Source organism: Lodderomyces elongisporus, chromosome 4, assembly GCF_030384665.1.
Source record: "Lodderomyces elongisporus chromosome 4, complete sequence".
In the NCBI taxonomy this organism is placed as follows: Eukaryota; Fungi; Ascomycota; class Pichiomycetes; order Serinales; family Debaryomycetaceae; genus Lodderomyces; species Lodderomyces elongisporus.
The window spans coordinates 494,756-512,364 of NC_083676.1; the positions used below are offsets into that span (position 1 = coordinate 494,756).

The window sequence follows — 17,609 nt, forward strand, 5'->3', positions numbered from 1 at the left end:
AACATTCAATATATATCTACAAAGTAACCCTGAACCTCAAGCAGAGGATTTACGCTCATATAAGGACATATTTTCATCTTGTCTAATAGGATAAGCGTTTTCGTAAGTTTTTTTATTATTCTTTATTACTTTATAAAAAAAAGTATCACAAAACCTGACATGACGCTCATGAAATCATACACTTCCCCACCCACTAATACATATATTGTTCAGGATAAAAAAATTCATTTCAAAATCTACAACAATACCTACAAACCGGTGAGAAAGATTTCAAAAACAAATCCAGCTAATCAATATCAATGTGATTGCCTCATCGTCTTGATTTTAAAAGAATACTTAATCTCCAGTAGTCAATTATTTTCTAATGATAATAATTTGTATTTGCAAGATGTTTGCTTGAAAAGCATGGAACATGGTAGCGATGCAATGGACTTTAACCTCGCTTGTATTGAGATATTCTTGCTAACGGGGGGGGGGGGGGGGGAAAGCTTCTTATTTTTGTGTGTGATAATCTGTACAGTAAACTACAAATTCTTCAATCTCTAATCTTCAATTTCCAAGTTTTATCAAAATCTTCACAAGTTCAATCACTCTTATTTCAATTTGACCAACATTAGAGGTCTCTAGCGACGGTCGAATTTTGTGTAAGTGTAGTTTAAGAGCCATATTTTTTAATACTATTTTTTTTTTTTTACAAACGGAAAAGGTGTGCCTATTACACGGAAAGAGAAAAGAGAAAGTTAGAAAGAGAGAGAGAGAGAGAGAAGGAAACCTTTGCCGAGAATTGTGATCTTCCCTTTTCCAACATCACCACTTGTGCAAAACTTCTTCTTAAACATTGAAAGATAAACATAGATTACTTATTTACAAGCTTCTACCAGAGCTCTTTTGATTGCCTATTTATATACTCTGGCAAGTGCCATTTTATTTATTCAGTTACGACCATTTTCCCACTCAACAAGAAAGTGCATCACTTGATAACAAGATCAACAAAACTATAAGATAACAAGATAAGGATTACAAAGTAATACAACGGTTAAACACTTTATTTATCCAAACCATTTGCATCATTTACCTAATTACATAGACTTATAAATTACCAATGACCAAGGATCCGCGACTAAATCAGGAAGCGTTTCAACCTCCTCTAGCCCCGCTAGCCCCCACTACACCGGATTTTTCAGATGTTGTGCAAGGCGAAGATCTCGAGTTTCGACGAAGAGCAGATCACTATACTATTCCCATAACACACAAGATTGAGACTCTAGGATATATCTCTCCACCAAATATATTATCTCGATGTTCAACTAGTCAATTAATCACATTAGCTGGTGCTGCTTCGGGTTTCTTTGCCGGTGTTGTGGTTTGCCCGTTAGATGTTATTAAAACCAAAATTCAAGCACGAGGAGGAGCCGAGGGAAGTAGAACCGGAAGAGTAAAAGGAGAAAAAGGATTCAAAGCAATGGGGTTTCTTGAAACATTAAAGTCAACACTACGTCATGAGGGTGTGAGGGGGCTTTATCGTGGGTTAGTTCCCATTACTATAGGCTATTTACCAACATGGACGATTTATTTCACAGTTTACGAGAAAGCCAAGAACTTTTATCCAAACTTCTTATCGTCACATTGGGGTTTCCATAGCTCATCGTTGAACCATTTCTGTGCAGCGGTCACAGCTGGAATGGCGAGCTCAATAGCAGTAAACCCAATCTGGGTGGTCAAAACACGTTTAATGGTGCAAACAAATAAACCATCGACATCCCCCAATGATGTTCAATACAAGGGGACAATCGATGCCTTTAGGAAGATGTATCGAGAAGAGGGTATAAGAGTGTTTTACAGCGGGTTAATCCCCTCGTTATTTGGACTACTCCATGTCGGTATACATTTTCCAGTTTACGAGAGATTGAAAACTTTGTTGCATTGTAATACTATTGATCAACAACATGAAACACCACATTTGCTATGGCGACTTATAGCAGCCTCCTCGATTTCCAAGATGTTTGCCAGCACAATAACATACCCACATGAAATTCTTCGAACTAGATTACAAATTAGGCATAATGCAGAGAAAGATGGGAATGGAGACGGGACAAAACTGCTGAGAAGTAGTAGTAGTAGTAGTGGCGGTAGTAGTACTACTAGTAGTCGTCGTCGTACTAGCAACCCAAAGTCGCTGTCAAAATTGTTATCAACAGTGAAAAATACACCAACAAGTCAATGTTCAAACAAGCCGTCGTTGTTGAAAGTGATATCTAATATATATCACCGAGAGGGACTTCGAGGTTTTTATGCTGGTTATTTTACAAACTTGTTGCGAACAGTTCCTGCTAGTGCTGTGACATTGGTCAGTTTTGAATACTTCAAGACGTATTTATTAGATATAAGTGGAAAAAGCGGTAAGTTGACCAATTGATGCAGAGGCATCATCTATTTAGAATATTATAGACTAATAAAAATAGTACAGCTTTACTAGTTGCAAGATGGTTAAAAAACAAACAAACAAAAAACAAACAAACGGAGGTAGTCAATATTTTCTATACATTTTATTTTGACAAGTTTTATCTTTCGATGGTTCTTTTTAAACGATTCTATATTAATAGCTTAGAAGTGTTTCTTTGTTTCTTTGTTTTTATTTTCTTTTCTATTAAAAAAAGGGTTTAAAACGACCTTGCTTGGCCCAAACTATGACAACTATCTTAATATATATATATATATATATATATATATATATGTATATATGTATATTTCTAAACATTGATATATACAAAGATGTTGGCAATTCTTATGAGGGCATGCAAAAGTCGTCTGACAATATTCAGATGAAAAATGGAGAATAACTCTAGTATTTTCCACTCTAAGTAAAAAGCCAAAGAGCAAAAAAAAATAAAAAAAATAAAAAAAATAAAGGGATTCAGAGGAAAAGAACTTCTCCACTATTACTGTTAAAAAGTGAAATCGCCGCACCGTGGATATTTAATTGAATTTTTAATTCTCTACTCCATCAGTTTCTAGCAGCTTTTCATTCTTGAGTTATAAAACACAATGAAGTTGCTTTACATATATCTACTAATAGGATTAGCATGTGTCGTAGCTGCAAATGCACCAGAGAAACTAAATTTGCTCAACTCGCCAGGTTCACAACTCCAAGAAGCACCATCTGTGCGGAATGAACCTCAACAAGACACCATAAACAAGAATGCAGGTGTGGCTGGACAGGACAAGACGAATCAGGTTAATCAGGATAACCAGAATAATCAGGGTGATCAAGGAAATGAAAATCTAGAAGGAAAAGAAGTTGTTAACAAGAAGGATGAGCTTGATACCTCCAATATTGAAGAACTAGAACTACCACCCACCTTGTCTACGGAAGAATTTGACAAACTCACTGGCAAGCAACTAGTGCTTGTGGAATTTTATTCACCCTATTGTCATCATTGTAAGGATTTTTTTCCCAAATGGAAAGAAGCGTATCAAACGTTTAAAAGGAAATACCCTCAGCTTAGCATCGATATGAGGCAAGTTAACTGTGTTGAAAATGGTGATTTGTGTGAGCGTGAAATGATTGAGTTTTACCCCAACATGTTGTTGTATGCTCCCGTATTGGATAAAGATGGTTTGCCTACAGGAAGATCCAAAAACATTGATTCTTTTCCTAGACATTTACCCAAGACAGCAGAGAATGTTGTCAAGTATTTACAAGAGTCTGTTGCAGAATACGATGAAGGTGCAGGCAACTTACCAAGTCAATCACGAGCATACACATTGGATGAGATGTTTAAAGCAATTAGTGGAGAAATTGATAGACCAGTATTTGTTTCTTTTTGGCAAGCAAACAAGAAGCAGTGGGATAGTGTGGAATTGGGAGGCAAGATGAAATTTAGTGGTGGGTGTGCTGATTGTTTACATACCAAGCAAGTTTGGGACAAGTTGAGTAACAAGATTATGTCCATTGCTGATTCAGCTCATATAATGTGTCAAGATTTGCCCGAGCTTTGTAATAAGTTGGAGTTGGACTCTTTCAAGAATGGAAAGACATCACGTGCCCAATTTATCATGTTTTTACCTAAAGACAAGGGAACTATTAGATTTGATTATGATAGCCGTGTTGATGTTGATGTGATGAAATGGTGGGCATCCAAATTGATTGAAAATAGTGCATACCAGTTGGCTTCTGCAAGAGATGTTACTGAAGTTATGGAGTATACGAAGGTATTGAGCCACCAGCCGATTGCACAAATGTATCCATTAAAGAGCAAAGTGACGGTGTTGTTCTACTACGACATTGATACAGTAACGCCTGAAGATAAGGCGGTTCTTCCACATATGCTTCGAACTTTGCAAAAATCTCCGTTCAATATTCAATTGTACCAAGGCAAACATAAACGGATTGAAGAGAATTTGCAAACAATGGGTGAGAATTTGATTAACTACATCAATTATGACGAGAATGACAAGTACGAATACGACAAGGCATTGCAAATTGCCACCACAATTACTGGTAAGCCAACTATTATCGTGTTCAAAGACAATTCGTTGGTGCCATCAATTTTTCAGTCTTTTGCCGTTGAAGATATGAGAATATATAAAAATATTGAAAAGTTTCTTGAAACGGCACAGTATCCATTTTATGGTGAATTGAAGCCGGAGTTAGTTTCCACTTATTTTTTCCAAAACAAAAAGCAAAAACAGAAACAGAAACAGAAACAGGATGGTGGCGAAGAGGAGAAGAAGGACATTTCTAAAGATGATAAAGTTGTTGTTGTTGTTTTTGTTGATCTTGAGAATTTGAAGCAAACTGATGAGCAATTGTATAAGCTTTCTTTGATCGCCCACGAGTACAACTTTCTCAAGAGAAAGTACTATTTTAATAAAGTTTTAGAGCAGAGGAAGGATAAGGAGGAAGTTGTTGAAAAGTTGAAAGCGCAAAATGCCGAAACCGATAAGATCCTACTTGCAATGAGAGAAGAAGTGCCTCATCTTTGGGGTAATGATGATGTGTTGTTTACCTTTATTGACAAGCCCAAGGCAAAGCAATACAAGTATATTAAAGGGTGGAAAGTGAACCCAGATCAATATGAAGTGGGAGACGCTGTTGTAATTAGCAGAGATTGTCGATATGTTTGGAACAAAGACTTGCAAGGTGCAGCTTTAAAGAATGAACCTAAACAACTCAAGCAGGTATTAATGTCGCTATTGACCAAAGATGGGCAATTACTGCATGGAGGCATGGGTAGTTCCTTGGTGGGAAAAGCATTCTCATTCCTCAACCATGTTTCCAGTATCGGTTTCCTTGGCTATATTCTTTTAATAATTGTTTCTTACTTCCTCAGCAATTACATTATAAAAATAGTCAAGAAGCGCAGGTATAGAGCCCAGGGTCTTATTGGGGTCAACAACGGCAATAACAACCACAGTTTTCTTCCGAAAAAGGACTAGTAACTAGCAGATGTGTATAGATGTTAATTATATGATTTGTCAACCTTTAACCAAAAAAAAAACAAAAAAAAAACTGAAAAGAACAGGAAGGAAATTAGATGGCCATGCAACTAGATTTGACATATAATTAGGTAGCGGAGTGGGTGCGGAGAGAGTGAAAGATAAAAAGAGATGAAGAAGTCTAAAGAGATGAAGAGATTTCGAGGTGTGAATCGGTGTGAGGTGTGGTGTGTGGGATGCGATATTGTTTGACGCGGATGGAAATTTCGTTAATGATGAAGACGTGTTTTCGACTAATATGCTTGCATCATTTTTCTTGCATTCTCTTTATCTTTCCCCCAATATTTTGTTTATAAAGCTCCCCCCACTTAGTCCTCCACTTAGTCCTTCACTTAGTCCCCCAACGAACGATAACATTATTGGAAATGAACGAGAAAGCTGTGGTCAATTTTTTTTTTCTTTTTTTTTTTTTGGCGTTATTTTTTGTAGGACGAGGTACAAAAGTAAATTAAAAAAATAAAAACAATTATAAATACATCGAGCGGAATAGAGCCACGCGTGGTGATGGTTAATTTTTTTTTTTTTCTCTTTTCAATATTTTTTTTTTTCTTTATTTCCACGTCCCACCACCCCCCCACTCGTGCTCGAGACCAGTGTTGACGTGTGTATATTGTTGTTTTTTCTTCAATTCTTTCCATTTATTCTTCTCTTTTATATTTATTATAATCTTTCTTTCTTTTCATTTCTTTTTTCAGATTTGAACACTCTTGTTGCAATTCTGTTTTCCCGATTGATAACAGGAAAAATAAATTACTATAACCAGCAATGTCAGACAAGTTATTCAGACTTCAGTGCGGATACCAAAATTACGATTGGGGAAAGATTGGATCTTCTTCAGCAGTTGCTCAATTTGCCAAGAACTCTGATCCTTCGATTGAGATAGATGAGAGCAAGCCGTATGCCGAGTTATGGATGGGTACTCATCCAAGTGTTCCTTCACAGGCTATTGGATTCAACAAGACCTTGCGTGAATTAATCACCGAAGAGCCCAAAAATTTATTGGGTGATGCCGTGATTCAAAAGTTTGGCTCTTCAAAAGAGTTACCATTTTTGTTCAAGGTCTTGAGTATTGAAAAAGTGTTATCTATTCAAGCTCATCCAGATAAGAAGCTTGGTGCTCAATTGCATGCTCAAGACCCCAAAAACTACCCCGATGACAATCACAAACCGGAAATGGCTATTGCGGTTACTGACTTTGAAGGCTTTTGTGGATTCAAACCAGTTGAGCAGATTTTGGAAACTTTACAAACGGTCTCTCAGTTGAGAAACATAATTGGTGAAGAGATTAGCGAGGAGTTTGCAAAGGGAATCAAGTGCAACGCTACAACAGGCACAGAAGAGGACAAGACCAATAGAGAATTGATACAGAAGGTATTTAGCAAATTGATGAATACTGATGACAGTACAATCAACGAAGCTGCGCAGAGTCTAGTCAAGGCAAGTCAAGAGCAACCAGAGATTTTTGCCAAGCTCGATGCCAGATTACCAGAACTTATCCAACGAATGAACAAACAATTTCCCAACGATATCGGATTATTCTGCGGATGTCTCTTGTTGAACCACGTCAATTTGAATAAAGGTGAAGCCATGTTCCTTCAAGCCAAAGATCCTCACGCATACATCTGTGGTGACATTATCGAATGTATGGCTGCCTCAGATAACGTTGTGCGTGCAGGATTCACTCCGAAATTCAAAGACGTTAAAAACTTGGTTGAGATGTTGACGTATGCAAGTGAACCAGTTGAAAAACAAAAGATGACTCCTAAACCTTTTGCCAAGTCCCATGGTGATGCAAAGACATCAAGCTTGTACGATCCACCAATTGAAGAATTCTCTGTCTTGCAAACCGTATTCGACAAAACTGGTGGTAAACAGACTTTTGATGCCTTTGATGGTCCTTCCATAATCATCGCTACCAATGGTTCAGGTACTATTCAAATAACCGGCGATGACTCGACAAAACAAAGCGTTGAAACCGGATACGTTTACTTTGTGGCTCCCAACACAGCAGTTGAGTTGACTGCATCCGATCTGCAAAAAGATGGGCTCACCACTTACAGGGCATTTGTCGAAGTTTAAGAAACTCATGGCGTATTGCAGATAGATTTTTTTATTTATATAAACGAATGTATATACATATATATATATATATATGTATATATATATGTATATATATATGTATATGTATAAATATATTTTCTTCTCACCATTTTTATTTTAGTTTTTTTTAAGACTATTTCTAACATAATAAAAACTGAAAATAGATTTGGACAACTAATTCTCAAAAATGATTTATCAATCTACAATATCTCTTTGTGGCTGGATCCTACCATGTCATTACTAAGATATTTGCATGTTGTCCTTGACACAGGCAAAGTTGGAAGGTGAACATCAAGGTTGAATATTTATTCGAAGAATATAAAGACAGAAAACGACAACAAACAGGGAAGAAAAAAACAGAAGAGAAAGTTGATTACGTAATCACATATTTACTGACAAAGTCATGATCTAAATTACTAATTTACAGAGCACGACAACCACTAGCACCCCCCCTTTCCATTTTCCATTTTCCATTTTCCATTTCCCATTTCTCTATCCTTTTCCCTTTTTCTTTTTCTTTTTCCTAACATTTATCTTTTGTTTTCTTTTTTCCAATTTTCTCTTTCAAGGTTCATAGTCTTTTGAGCTGAAGTAAAAGGTCAATTGAGGTTTATTTGCTATTTGAAGTTGCAATATCAATTAGTTTTTTCGATAGTCAATTTTTCAGATCAAAATTTTTGAAAAAGAAAAAAACAGATTCCATACCTCTCTCCTCTTTTCCTCCGAAAAAAAAAAAAAACAAACCCAGAAAACAAAAGTTATACAACTTACATTAGTTCTTTTTTGGGCCATCTAAATCGATAGGAAATTTTTTAAGAATAACCGAATCACGCAATTGGTTTATAGTGCAATATCAATCGTTGTATTTAATTCGGACTGAAAGTTTTTTAATAAAAGGATTTCAACAGTTTTGTCAGATTAATTGAAGTCATTGTTTTCATCATGTCGCAAGAGCAGCAATATCAACAGGATCAACAGGCGCAGCTGCAGCAACCGCAATTGCAACCGCAATTGCAACAGCAGCAATCTACGTTGGAGACCATTCAACCAAGAAGTGACTCTTTTCAAAAACAATTTCAAAACGAAACAGAAGAGGAAAAGGCAGAAAGGTTGGCCAAACAAGAGGAAACTGACCTGCGTTCGGTGTATGTTGGTAATGTTGATTACCAGTCAACACCCGAGCAGATTGAAGAACTTTTCCATAAGGTTGGTATAGTTGAACGAGTAACTATTTTGTTTGATAAATTCTCAGGTTTGCCCAAAGGATACGCATATGTCGAGTTCCAGACTCCAGAAAATGCCAAGAAGGCAGTCGAAGAGTTACACGGTGAGTCGTTTAGAGGAAGGGAATTGAGAGTTAGTGAGAAGAGAACAAACTTGCCTGGATTTAGGAAACGTGGTAATGGTTTTGGAAGAGGCAGCGGACGTGGTTTTGGAAGAGGAGGGCGTGGCGGCCGTGGACGAGGTGGCAGAGGTGGTAGAGGCGGTAGAGGCGGCCGGGGCGGTAGCTGGATTGGAAGAAACAGTACTGTTGTTGATGATACCACTACAGGAAATGAGGATGGAAATGTACATGTTGTTGAAATTGGAGGTGCAGAAATTTATGAAGTCAATTGAAGAGGATGGTAGACAGAGTAGATGTGTTGATACTATTTAGAGAGCAATTGCGGTTGCAGAACAGTAAAAAGAGCCATTTGTACAATAATTTTTATTTGCATCGTAGACCAGTTCAGTGGAATCATTCAACAAGATATGTTTCACCCCTTATCTAGAGTATAATAAACTTAGTAAGGAAAGTAACATGGAAAAAAAGTGGAAAACAAAACAAACTAATGATGACGTTCAAAAGGTAGTCATACCTAAGATTTGGATAAAGACAAACTAGAGTGATGTACATGTTGTTTTCTTGACCCCTAAGCATTTTTTCTTTTTTGAGTGAAGAGGAAAATTTTATACACTTTGTAGATAAACAAAGAATCAACCAGGTACTGTCTAGTTGGCATTGCAGTACTAAAACAAGAAAAACACATTCAATTTCGGATCAATAATTTATGGAAACAATCTGCGAATTCAAATGATCAAGAATTTAATTTCGTTTGCCTTATTTCACTATCCGTCGTTATTTACTGTATAACTTCCATCATCAACTCCACTTACTATATTATTATTATCTTCACCTTCTTTTTCCCTTTCCCTCTTTGCTTTGTGACAAAATCTGTGTCATTTTCTTTATTGTCGTATACTAGAAAATCTGCGACATAAACGACATTGTGTTAGACAAGATTTAGACAAGATTTAGACAAGAGTGACACAAAAATGAGACTTAGTTGAAATTTTCATAGAACTTATGGACTATCTCATCTCTCTCACAGTTATATTGTTGATATTCACCACAACAAAATACAAGATAAAGCATAGCCAAACACGAATATCTACAAACATCACCCCACACCACCACTACCACCACCACCACCTCCTCCTCTGCAACGCACATATAATTAACTAGAAAATGGTATCTGTTAGGAAAAGAAAGATGGCAAGGTCATCTGTGAAGAAGAATACAAGAAGAAGAAAGGATAAACAACGTGATATCAACATTCATTCCAACCCTATCATTGCCAAGAACTGGGACAAGTCATTGACTCTAAAACAAAATTACAAAAGATTAGGTTTACGTTCCAAATTAGGAAATATTGCTGGTGGTGTAGAACAAAAAGTTGAAACCTTAACAGAGATTAGAAATAAACGTAGGGCGAAACTGGAATTGCTGCTGCTGCTGCAGTCTGTATCGATCGAAGAGATTGAAGAGACTGAAGATCCATCAAGGATCCCCATAGGTGAGGCCAGGATCATTAGAGATCCGGAGACCAACGAGGTTTTGAGAGTTATTTACGGTACAATGAAAGTCGACGGAGATGATAATGACAATGTTTCCGATGCAGCAGAAGAAACAGAAGAGAGAGAAGGTCAAGGAGCCAACTCTGTGATCAAAGAGTTGGAAGAGTATGCGGCTAAACACGCTAAAGTGAGAAAAGAGAGACACATGTCTGATCGTGAAAGTGAGTGGGCAAAAGCGCTTTATGAGAAGTATGGTGATGATTATGAACGAATGAAGTGGGACAAGAAGTTGAATGTATACCAGCAATCAGCAGGAGATTTAAAGAGGCGAATCACAAAATGGAAGAAAGCAAATAATATACAGTGATAAAGGCTACTAGTTTCAGAATCAATTTCGTAAAATTTTAATGAAATGTTTTGTATACTGTATATTGTATATTGTATATATTTGTTATACAGTTTAAGGAATTCTAGATGGCAAGTTTTGCATCAATATTCGATCTATGACAGTTTCCATGATTGGTTTTAATTCCAGTTTTTCGTATAGTTCAATCAATCTCTTACCCTGTATATCCTCTTGCAGCTCGATGATTTCTACAAACAGCGGGTCAATTGGAATATTACCTAGGTATGCCAATTGCAAAGTCTCTGCCATTTGTTTTCCACCACCACTCGAAAAAATATTTGTACACTCTGCACAATACGGACAAATGAACCCTGACATATTTTCTACAATCCCCAATATCTCAAAGTTCACTTTTTTGCAAAAGTTTATCTCTTTTCGTACATCAGCAGTTGCCACTTGTTGTGGCGTTGTTACAATGATTGCTCCGTCAATGGGTTGTGCATACCTTAATTCTTCTGCGATAGCGATATGTTCATCTGAAGTACCTGGAGGCGTATCTATAAGTAAGTAGTCCAATGGCTCACCATCATTACCACTCCAAACGACATCTTTCAAAAACTGTTTGATCATAGCCGTCTTTTTAGGGCCTCTCCAAACAACAGAGTTTCCACGATCGCCAATGAGGAACCCCAACGACATTAATTTCAAACTCCCACCTAACTTTGTATCATTTGAATTATACACTTCAACGGGTACCCAACCATGCACCGACTGATGAACTTGTTTGGATTCAACACCAAACATCCGTGGTAGAGACGGACCAGTTAGATCAATATCGAGTACACCGACACGGAAGCCTTTGTTGACTAGTGTAAGTGCTGTTTGAGTCGTTACCGAGGACTTACCAACACCACCTTTTCCTGATAAGATAAGTATGACATGTCGCACTGAGCTAAGCGATTTCGGCACTGGAGTCTGATCTTGAGCTTGAGCTTGCAATTGGGCTTGGTCTTCTAGTGACATGATTATGGAAGAAAGGTCTTTGGTCCTAATTTTAGAACCCTGAAACTTGTGCAGTAATTAGAAAAAGTAAAAGATAAGGATGACTAATGACTTGCAACTGATACTATAGCGATACGCACTACGATTGATTTTTTTTTTGTTTCTTTTCTCTTTTTTCTTTTCTCTTTTTCTCTTTTTCTCTCTTCGTGAGATCTTTACCACTTTTGTGTTGTCCTCAAGTCTTCGTTCTCTTTTCGTTTCTTTCAAATTTTATATTTATCTTTCCAATTCTCGACAGAATCAAGTTTGTGAAACATAGAAAGCCAGCTGTGGGTTTTTACAAAATTTAGTGTTTTCAACAGAGAAATCATCAAAACAATTACAGTGAAGAAATTGACCTCCTCTCCCAAAGAATAACAAAAGCGCAAAAAAGAAAAAGGACAACAAAGGAACGAAAGAAAACGAAGGAACTAAGGAAGCAACCACAACCTTTACATACACATACTATTTTACAACTCCTCAAAGCAGTTCAATGTCATCAAGATACTCAACAATGGGCAACGGAGCCCACCAGCGTGATTTGCGCACCCAATTGTTCAGCACACCGTCTCCTCACCATTTCAATGGGTTGCGACAGCAAAATAGCCGTACACCTCCGTCTCGCACACCACTGAGAAACACACATTCTGCATCCCCATATGATAATACCACAACACAGACACGTGCTGGAGCAAGTGCTGCAGTAGCTGCGCAAAATGAATCCTTTTTGAACTCTTTGGAATCACAAAACGACGAAGAAATGGACTCCATGGGCCAAAAGATTCACATGTTGAAGAATTTGGGAGAAAGGATGGGGATTGAGATCAACAAATCGATCAAACTAAATGACGACATTACCGATGGCTTTGAACGCGGGAAAGTCTCGTTGAAGAATACTTTCAACAAGATGATTGTTATGAGCCAGAGAGCTGGAATTACTTGGAAGATGTGGTTGGTCGTGTTTGCCCTTGTTGGATTATTCTTCTTTTACGTTTGGCTCTTTTAAGTCCAATATACGGAAAGCTTACCGAAGTAAAAAGAAAAGGAAAAGGAAAAGAGAAAGAGAAAAAGAAAAAGAAAATAAGATGAGATCAAAGCGAAGTAGACAAACATCATGATCAAGCTTTAAATATTTAAAACTTTTGTTTTCGATCCTCGATTTATAATCTGTTGGCATTTTTCATTCTCCTTCTGACTTCATAGTCGTAGGTCAAATAAAAAAAAAAAGAAACTACAAAAAAAAAACAGATGTTAGCTGGATTTGCCAACCACGAGAAGAATGTTTGCACTAGCAGCTGTCTCTATATACCGGAAAAAATTGTTCTGCTATCTTTTTCAGAAGCCAAGCCGGGTATCCTCATAAGCTATTTAGATACAGAACATTGTTGACTTGTTCGGAGTTGAATCAAATCTTTGGAATAACCAATCAACATCATCTTGCTGTTCTTTCTAATTCTTGTTGCTTACTATGCAATTCCTCCTAAACCCCGCCATTGATTAAATTATTATTATTGCATACTTGATCGCGAGGCTTTTGAGATGTGTGATTTCAATGAGTGTCAGAGAAAAACAAACTTTGTTCCATTGAAATTGTTGTTGAATCTTTCATTTTCTAGTTTATTCTACAAGATGTCTTTATATTGTTCATTTTCTTACAAGGATTATCAGCTATTTGCTGGATACACTTTCATGCGTTTTTACATATTATCTTTGATATTTATATTTTGAAAATAACCAGATTAGACAAGAAGATATGAACACGAGAGGACAAGAGTTTATCGACGTCACCAATCACCAAGTTTGAAATGAAAATGCAAATGTAAATGAAAATTAGAGTAACAGTAAAGTTGATATACTTTTTAAAGGATTATAATGGTCGAATAAGATAACATCAAATATGTGAAATCAATGAATCTAATTTAACATTAGAAAGCAAAACTACTATATAATAGAGCCACCTAGGCTTTTAATATTACTATAATAGTGTATAATTTAATGACAACAGCCGGTTTTTTTCTTCTTTTGTTCATTTTCTTTTTTCTTTTTTCTTTTTTTTTTTTTTAAATTTTTCATTTATTAAACAACCTACCATGAATGTCAATGCCCTTTATGCCCACACTTGGATCTGTTCAAAAAAGTCCACCCTCTTTCTTTCCTTGTTGTCTACATTGTGTGCACAACAATATCTCAACTCATCAACCATTGCTGGGTGTCCACAAGTGACAAATGTAACAGATCCATTCGATTCGTGAATCTCTTGAGGAACAATCTTTTCAAAGTCTGGTCTGCCCTCCAAAAATGTGATATGCGAAAGCTCATTCTTAATAGAATTGATGATCAATGTAACATCCGATTTCTCGTCACTTGAAAGATCATCATGGACAACTTCCTTGACTGCCATATCTTTACCAAGGGTTTCCTGTTTTTCATTCTCATTTTCTTCAAATGATGCGTCTGTGTTTGATTCTAACTTTAACGATCCAGAATTGATTGTTGTTGTTTTTGTTGTTGTGGTTGTTGCTGTGAACCTTTGTGAAAAGTCCTCAATGCACGTGATGACATCAGGTCTAGTCACATAAATTGTCGTTTGGATGTTTGTTTTGTTCAAATTCACCAATTCCTCGTAGAACCAAAACAATGATCTCCACTCTCTGATGACCCAATACAACTTCAAAGATTGCTTTTCAGAATGTGTTGTATGTTTAGCAATGTCGATTATCTCTGAGTAAATACCGGGAATACCATTACCACCAGCAACAAACACTGCAGTATCAGCATACTTGGCAGGCGTTGCTTCGCCATATGGACCCTCAACAGCAACCCTGACTTTACATTGTCTACCAGGAGCAGCAACTAGCATCTTGTACAAGGAGTGAGTAATACCACCTTTTACTTTACAGTATAATGTAATTGCGTTCTTGTCCTCAATACCATCAGTGAATGTAAATGGATGCGATTGCCAGAAATATGTTGGTTTAAGGAAATGAATAAACGCATGGCCACCAGGAATCGACTTCCAATAGCTTGGTTTGGGAATCACAACCTTCAAAGTCTCATCAGCTAATAAGTATACATCAGCCTTGGGAAAGCCAAAGATGAATAACCGCACAATACGCACTAACCTATCAAATACCCAGACAGCTACCGCAGGGTAAACCATTTGAATATATCCCATATCAACGAGATGTAGCCAGGTACCGAGGACCCACAACGCTGCCAAAATGACATGGAGGAAAAGAAACAATTCATACCAGTTTCGACGAAGGAACAAAATGGCTTGCACAAGGATCAAACCACCAGCAATAGTTCCAACAATACCCCAATAAAAGTAAGACTCGGCGGCGTCCTCTGCGTACTCGTCGTAAACTGCATAAGTGAATGCAAACGAGTGTATAATTACCAATATAACCATTACACGCGAAGTGTGTCTGTGAAAAGCTAAAAAGGTACTGTAGTTCCATCTAGTGAGCCATTGCAAAAAGTTGTTTCTTCCAGCGAATAAAAAGATCAACGGCATAAACATTGTGGCGGTGATTCCTGACCTATCAGCAACATATCTGTTTTCTGCAGCATATCTTGAGTTGAATAAAGGGTCGTTATCTATACCTTCCATGTTTAAAGCATTACACAAGATGGTAATTCCATAAAACAATGCCAAAATCAACGACTCGAACCTTGATGGAATAAGAAAACCAAATACTTTTAAAAATGGCTGATCTTGGGCCTTCTTTTTGCGGAAAGTCGCTGGAACAGTCACGTGCTTTCTCCAGTAGTTGACTAAAGGACTCGTCATTTTCTTTGTCGTTTGAGGAAATAATATTTTGCTCCAGTTTATGAAGCCACCCACGAGTAAAACAATTAGCCAAAACCCCAAGATTGCTGCACCATAGTATAAGGAGCCTTGGTAGTTTGCATAGAAACGACGGTATGACTCTTGGTAGGGATAGGAGGCAGTGTGGTTTACTATAAATGGAACATCAATGATATCTGACATGTTGAAGTTTGCAATTTCGCTGGCTGATTTGGCATTATTATGATAATCGTTTATGGCAATATCATACCAGCTACTATTGAGTGTGACACCATAATATGTGCAGTCCTTTATACCACTTTTGATACTTGCTTTAGTCAGGGCATCATCATGAGCACCACCGTTAGTTTCAATACAACCGGCCATCAGCGCCAAGTAGTTTGGGTTTAAGCATGGACAACTAACATTTTCAGGGGAGCAAAACGTTGCTTCCAAACCCAATTGCAACTGACACGCATAAAAGAACCTAGATGGTTCATAGTTTTCATAATTTGTTCCATATGCAGTGACATGAACTAGAAACTGAAGAAGGAGTACCAAGTATGCAACCAGACAAAGCATTCTGTATTCTTTCTTTATCTTTTTGTTTTTCTTCTTCTTCCTTTTTTTTTTATTTATTGTTCAATTTAAAAAGAAAAATATCTGTTATTGCAACCTTCTTTATTAATATGAGTTTCAAAATATTTGGATTAGTTGTTTAATGGAGATATAACAATATCAATTCTTATTCATACGTGGTGGAACTTTCCTTCTATTTATATATGAAAAAAAAAAAATAAGAACTGAACCAGCAAATACGAGCAAAAGTTTTGTCTTTAGGTAATAAGAAAAGGAACACCAAGATCCCATTTCACTATAGTTTGAAATCAACCCATCTTTTTTTTAAACTCGATTCTCATGTTAATGCCAAACAAGTTATACACGATTGGCTGCTATTACCAATTCACTTTCCCAAATGATATGCCTTTCGGTAAAAAAAAGAAATACAAGCAAAGAGCAGTACAGACAAACAAAAGGGGAACAAAATTCAATTGTTTTAACAAAAGAAGAAATAGAATCAAGACCACAATATCTATCCGATCATCAATATTGCATGCATTTCTATTTCTTTACTTTACTTTATTTGTTTTTTATTTTTTTTCATTTTTCATTTTTCATTTTTCATTTTTACCGCTAAACTGAAAAAAAAAAAAAAACCAAACCACTTCATCTCCCGTAAGAACTAACCTTTTTTGTATATACACAATCAGACACAAAGCTTATAGCGTGGGGGTTCCCATCGTAGTGGTGTGTATTGCACTTGAAGCTATTCTTTTTTAATTTCTTTTCTTTTTCCTCATCCCCATGTATAGGGACGCTAAGACTAGTTACAAATTTTCAACAGCGACTATTATTACAGTAACGAGCAACGAGCAAAGTTTACTCAAGAACAAAACCACGGCAATTTTAATCATCAATGAAGGAGTGTGATTCATCACTCTGCTTTCAAATAGATTAGATTAGGATACATGTAAATGTTTCAAACGTTAATAATTTTCGTTTCTACTTTAGTAATTTGGAAATACTTGAAATTTTTTTCCAATAAATAAAAACATCTACAGAGTTGAGTTGAAAGCCAATAGCCTGGTTTACATTACCCACAAATTTTTGTGTACACATCTTCTTTTTCTTTTTCATTGTATTTTTTTCACACTTTATTTTGAACAATGTTAAACGTAACAACTATTAAAGAAAAATGGAAAAATTGAACAATAATCGAAATTTTTAAGTTATAACTTCATCGAGCATAAGTTGATGAAGTTACTTGAAGTAGTCTGTGACATATAAATCGAGAACGCCAAGAAGATTCCATCAAATTCAAGGGGTCTTATTCAAGATCATCAAGAAATTGCTTGACATGGTAAATTGACATATCGCAATGCAATTCCAGTATCGGCATTGCAAGATATCACTACGTATAGCAATAAACTATGA

At 36.6% G+C, this 17,609-nt stretch overlaps 8 protein-coding genes across 8 annotated transcripts; 6 read left to right on the forward strand and 2 right to left on the reverse strand. All coding sequences in view use genetic code 12, as the record gives it.

Moving 5' to 3' along the window:
* Positions 1-1,102: 1,102 nt before the first annotated feature.
* Positions 1,103-2,416, forward strand: PVL30_003336 (uncharacterized protein; the record flags this gene model as incomplete). The annotated part of the gene is made up of 1 exon (XM_001525890.2): positions 1,103-2,416. One exon carries the CDS (start codon positions 1,103-1,105, stop codon positions 2,414-2,416), a length of 1,314 nt encoding a protein of 437 aa, XP_001525940.2.
* Positions 2,417-3,045: 629 nt separating this feature from the next.
* PVL30_003337 (uncharacterized protein) lies at positions 3,046-5,439 on the forward strand (the record flags this gene model as incomplete). Its single annotated transcript, XM_001525891.2, has 1 exon — positions 3,046-5,439. One exon carries the CDS (start codon positions 3,046-3,048, stop codon positions 5,437-5,439), a length of 2,394 nt encoding a protein of 797 aa, XP_001525941.2.
* Positions 5,440-6,264: 825 nt separating this feature from the next.
* Positions 6,265-7,578, forward strand: PMI1 (Mannose-6-phosphate isomerase; the record flags this gene model as incomplete). The annotated part of the gene is made up of 1 exon (XM_001525892.1): positions 6,265-7,578. The coding sequence occupies one exon, from the start codon at positions 6,265-6,267 to the stop codon at positions 7,576-7,578; it is 1,314 nt and encodes a 437-aa protein (XP_001525942.2).
* A 963-nt stretch (positions 7,579-8,541) lies between these two features.
* On the forward strand, positions 8,542-9,216 carry PVL30_003339 (uncharacterized protein; the record flags this gene model as incomplete). Its single annotated transcript, XM_001525893.2, has 1 exon — positions 8,542-9,216. The coding sequence occupies one exon, from the start codon at positions 8,542-8,544 to the stop codon at positions 9,214-9,216; it is 675 nt and encodes a 224-aa protein (XP_001525943.2).
* An 892-nt stretch (positions 9,217-10,108) lies between these two features.
* On the forward strand, positions 10,109-10,804 carry NOP16 (Nucleolar protein 16; the record flags this gene model as incomplete). Its single annotated transcript, XM_001525894.1, has 1 exon — positions 10,109-10,804. One exon carries the CDS (start codon positions 10,109-10,111, stop codon positions 10,802-10,804), a length of 696 nt encoding a protein of 231 aa, XP_001525944.2.
* Positions 10,805-10,897: 93 nt separating this feature from the next.
* CFD1 (cytosolic Fe-S cluster assembly factor cfd1) lies at positions 10,898-11,806 on the reverse strand (the record flags this gene model as incomplete). The annotated part of the gene is made up of 1 exon (XM_001525895.1): positions 10,898-11,806. One exon carries the CDS (start codon positions 11,804-11,806, stop codon positions 10,898-10,900), a length of 909 nt encoding a protein of 302 aa, XP_001525945.2.
* Positions 11,807-12,338: 532 nt separating this feature from the next.
* BET1 (protein transport protein bet1) lies at positions 12,339-12,830 on the forward strand (the record flags this gene model as incomplete). The annotated part of the gene is made up of 1 exon (XM_001525896.2): positions 12,339-12,830. The coding sequence occupies one exon, from the start codon at positions 12,339-12,341 to the stop codon at positions 12,828-12,830; it is 492 nt and encodes a 163-aa protein (XP_001525946.2).
* A 1,101-nt stretch (positions 12,831-13,931) lies between these two features.
* Positions 13,932-16,196, reverse strand: PVL30_003343 (uncharacterized protein; the record flags this gene model as incomplete). Its single annotated transcript, XM_001525897.2, has 1 exon — positions 13,932-16,196. The coding sequence occupies one exon, from the start codon at positions 16,194-16,196 to the stop codon at positions 13,932-13,934; it is 2,265 nt and encodes a 754-aa protein (XP_001525947.2).
* Between the last annotated feature and the right edge of the window lie 1,413 nt (positions 16,197-17,609).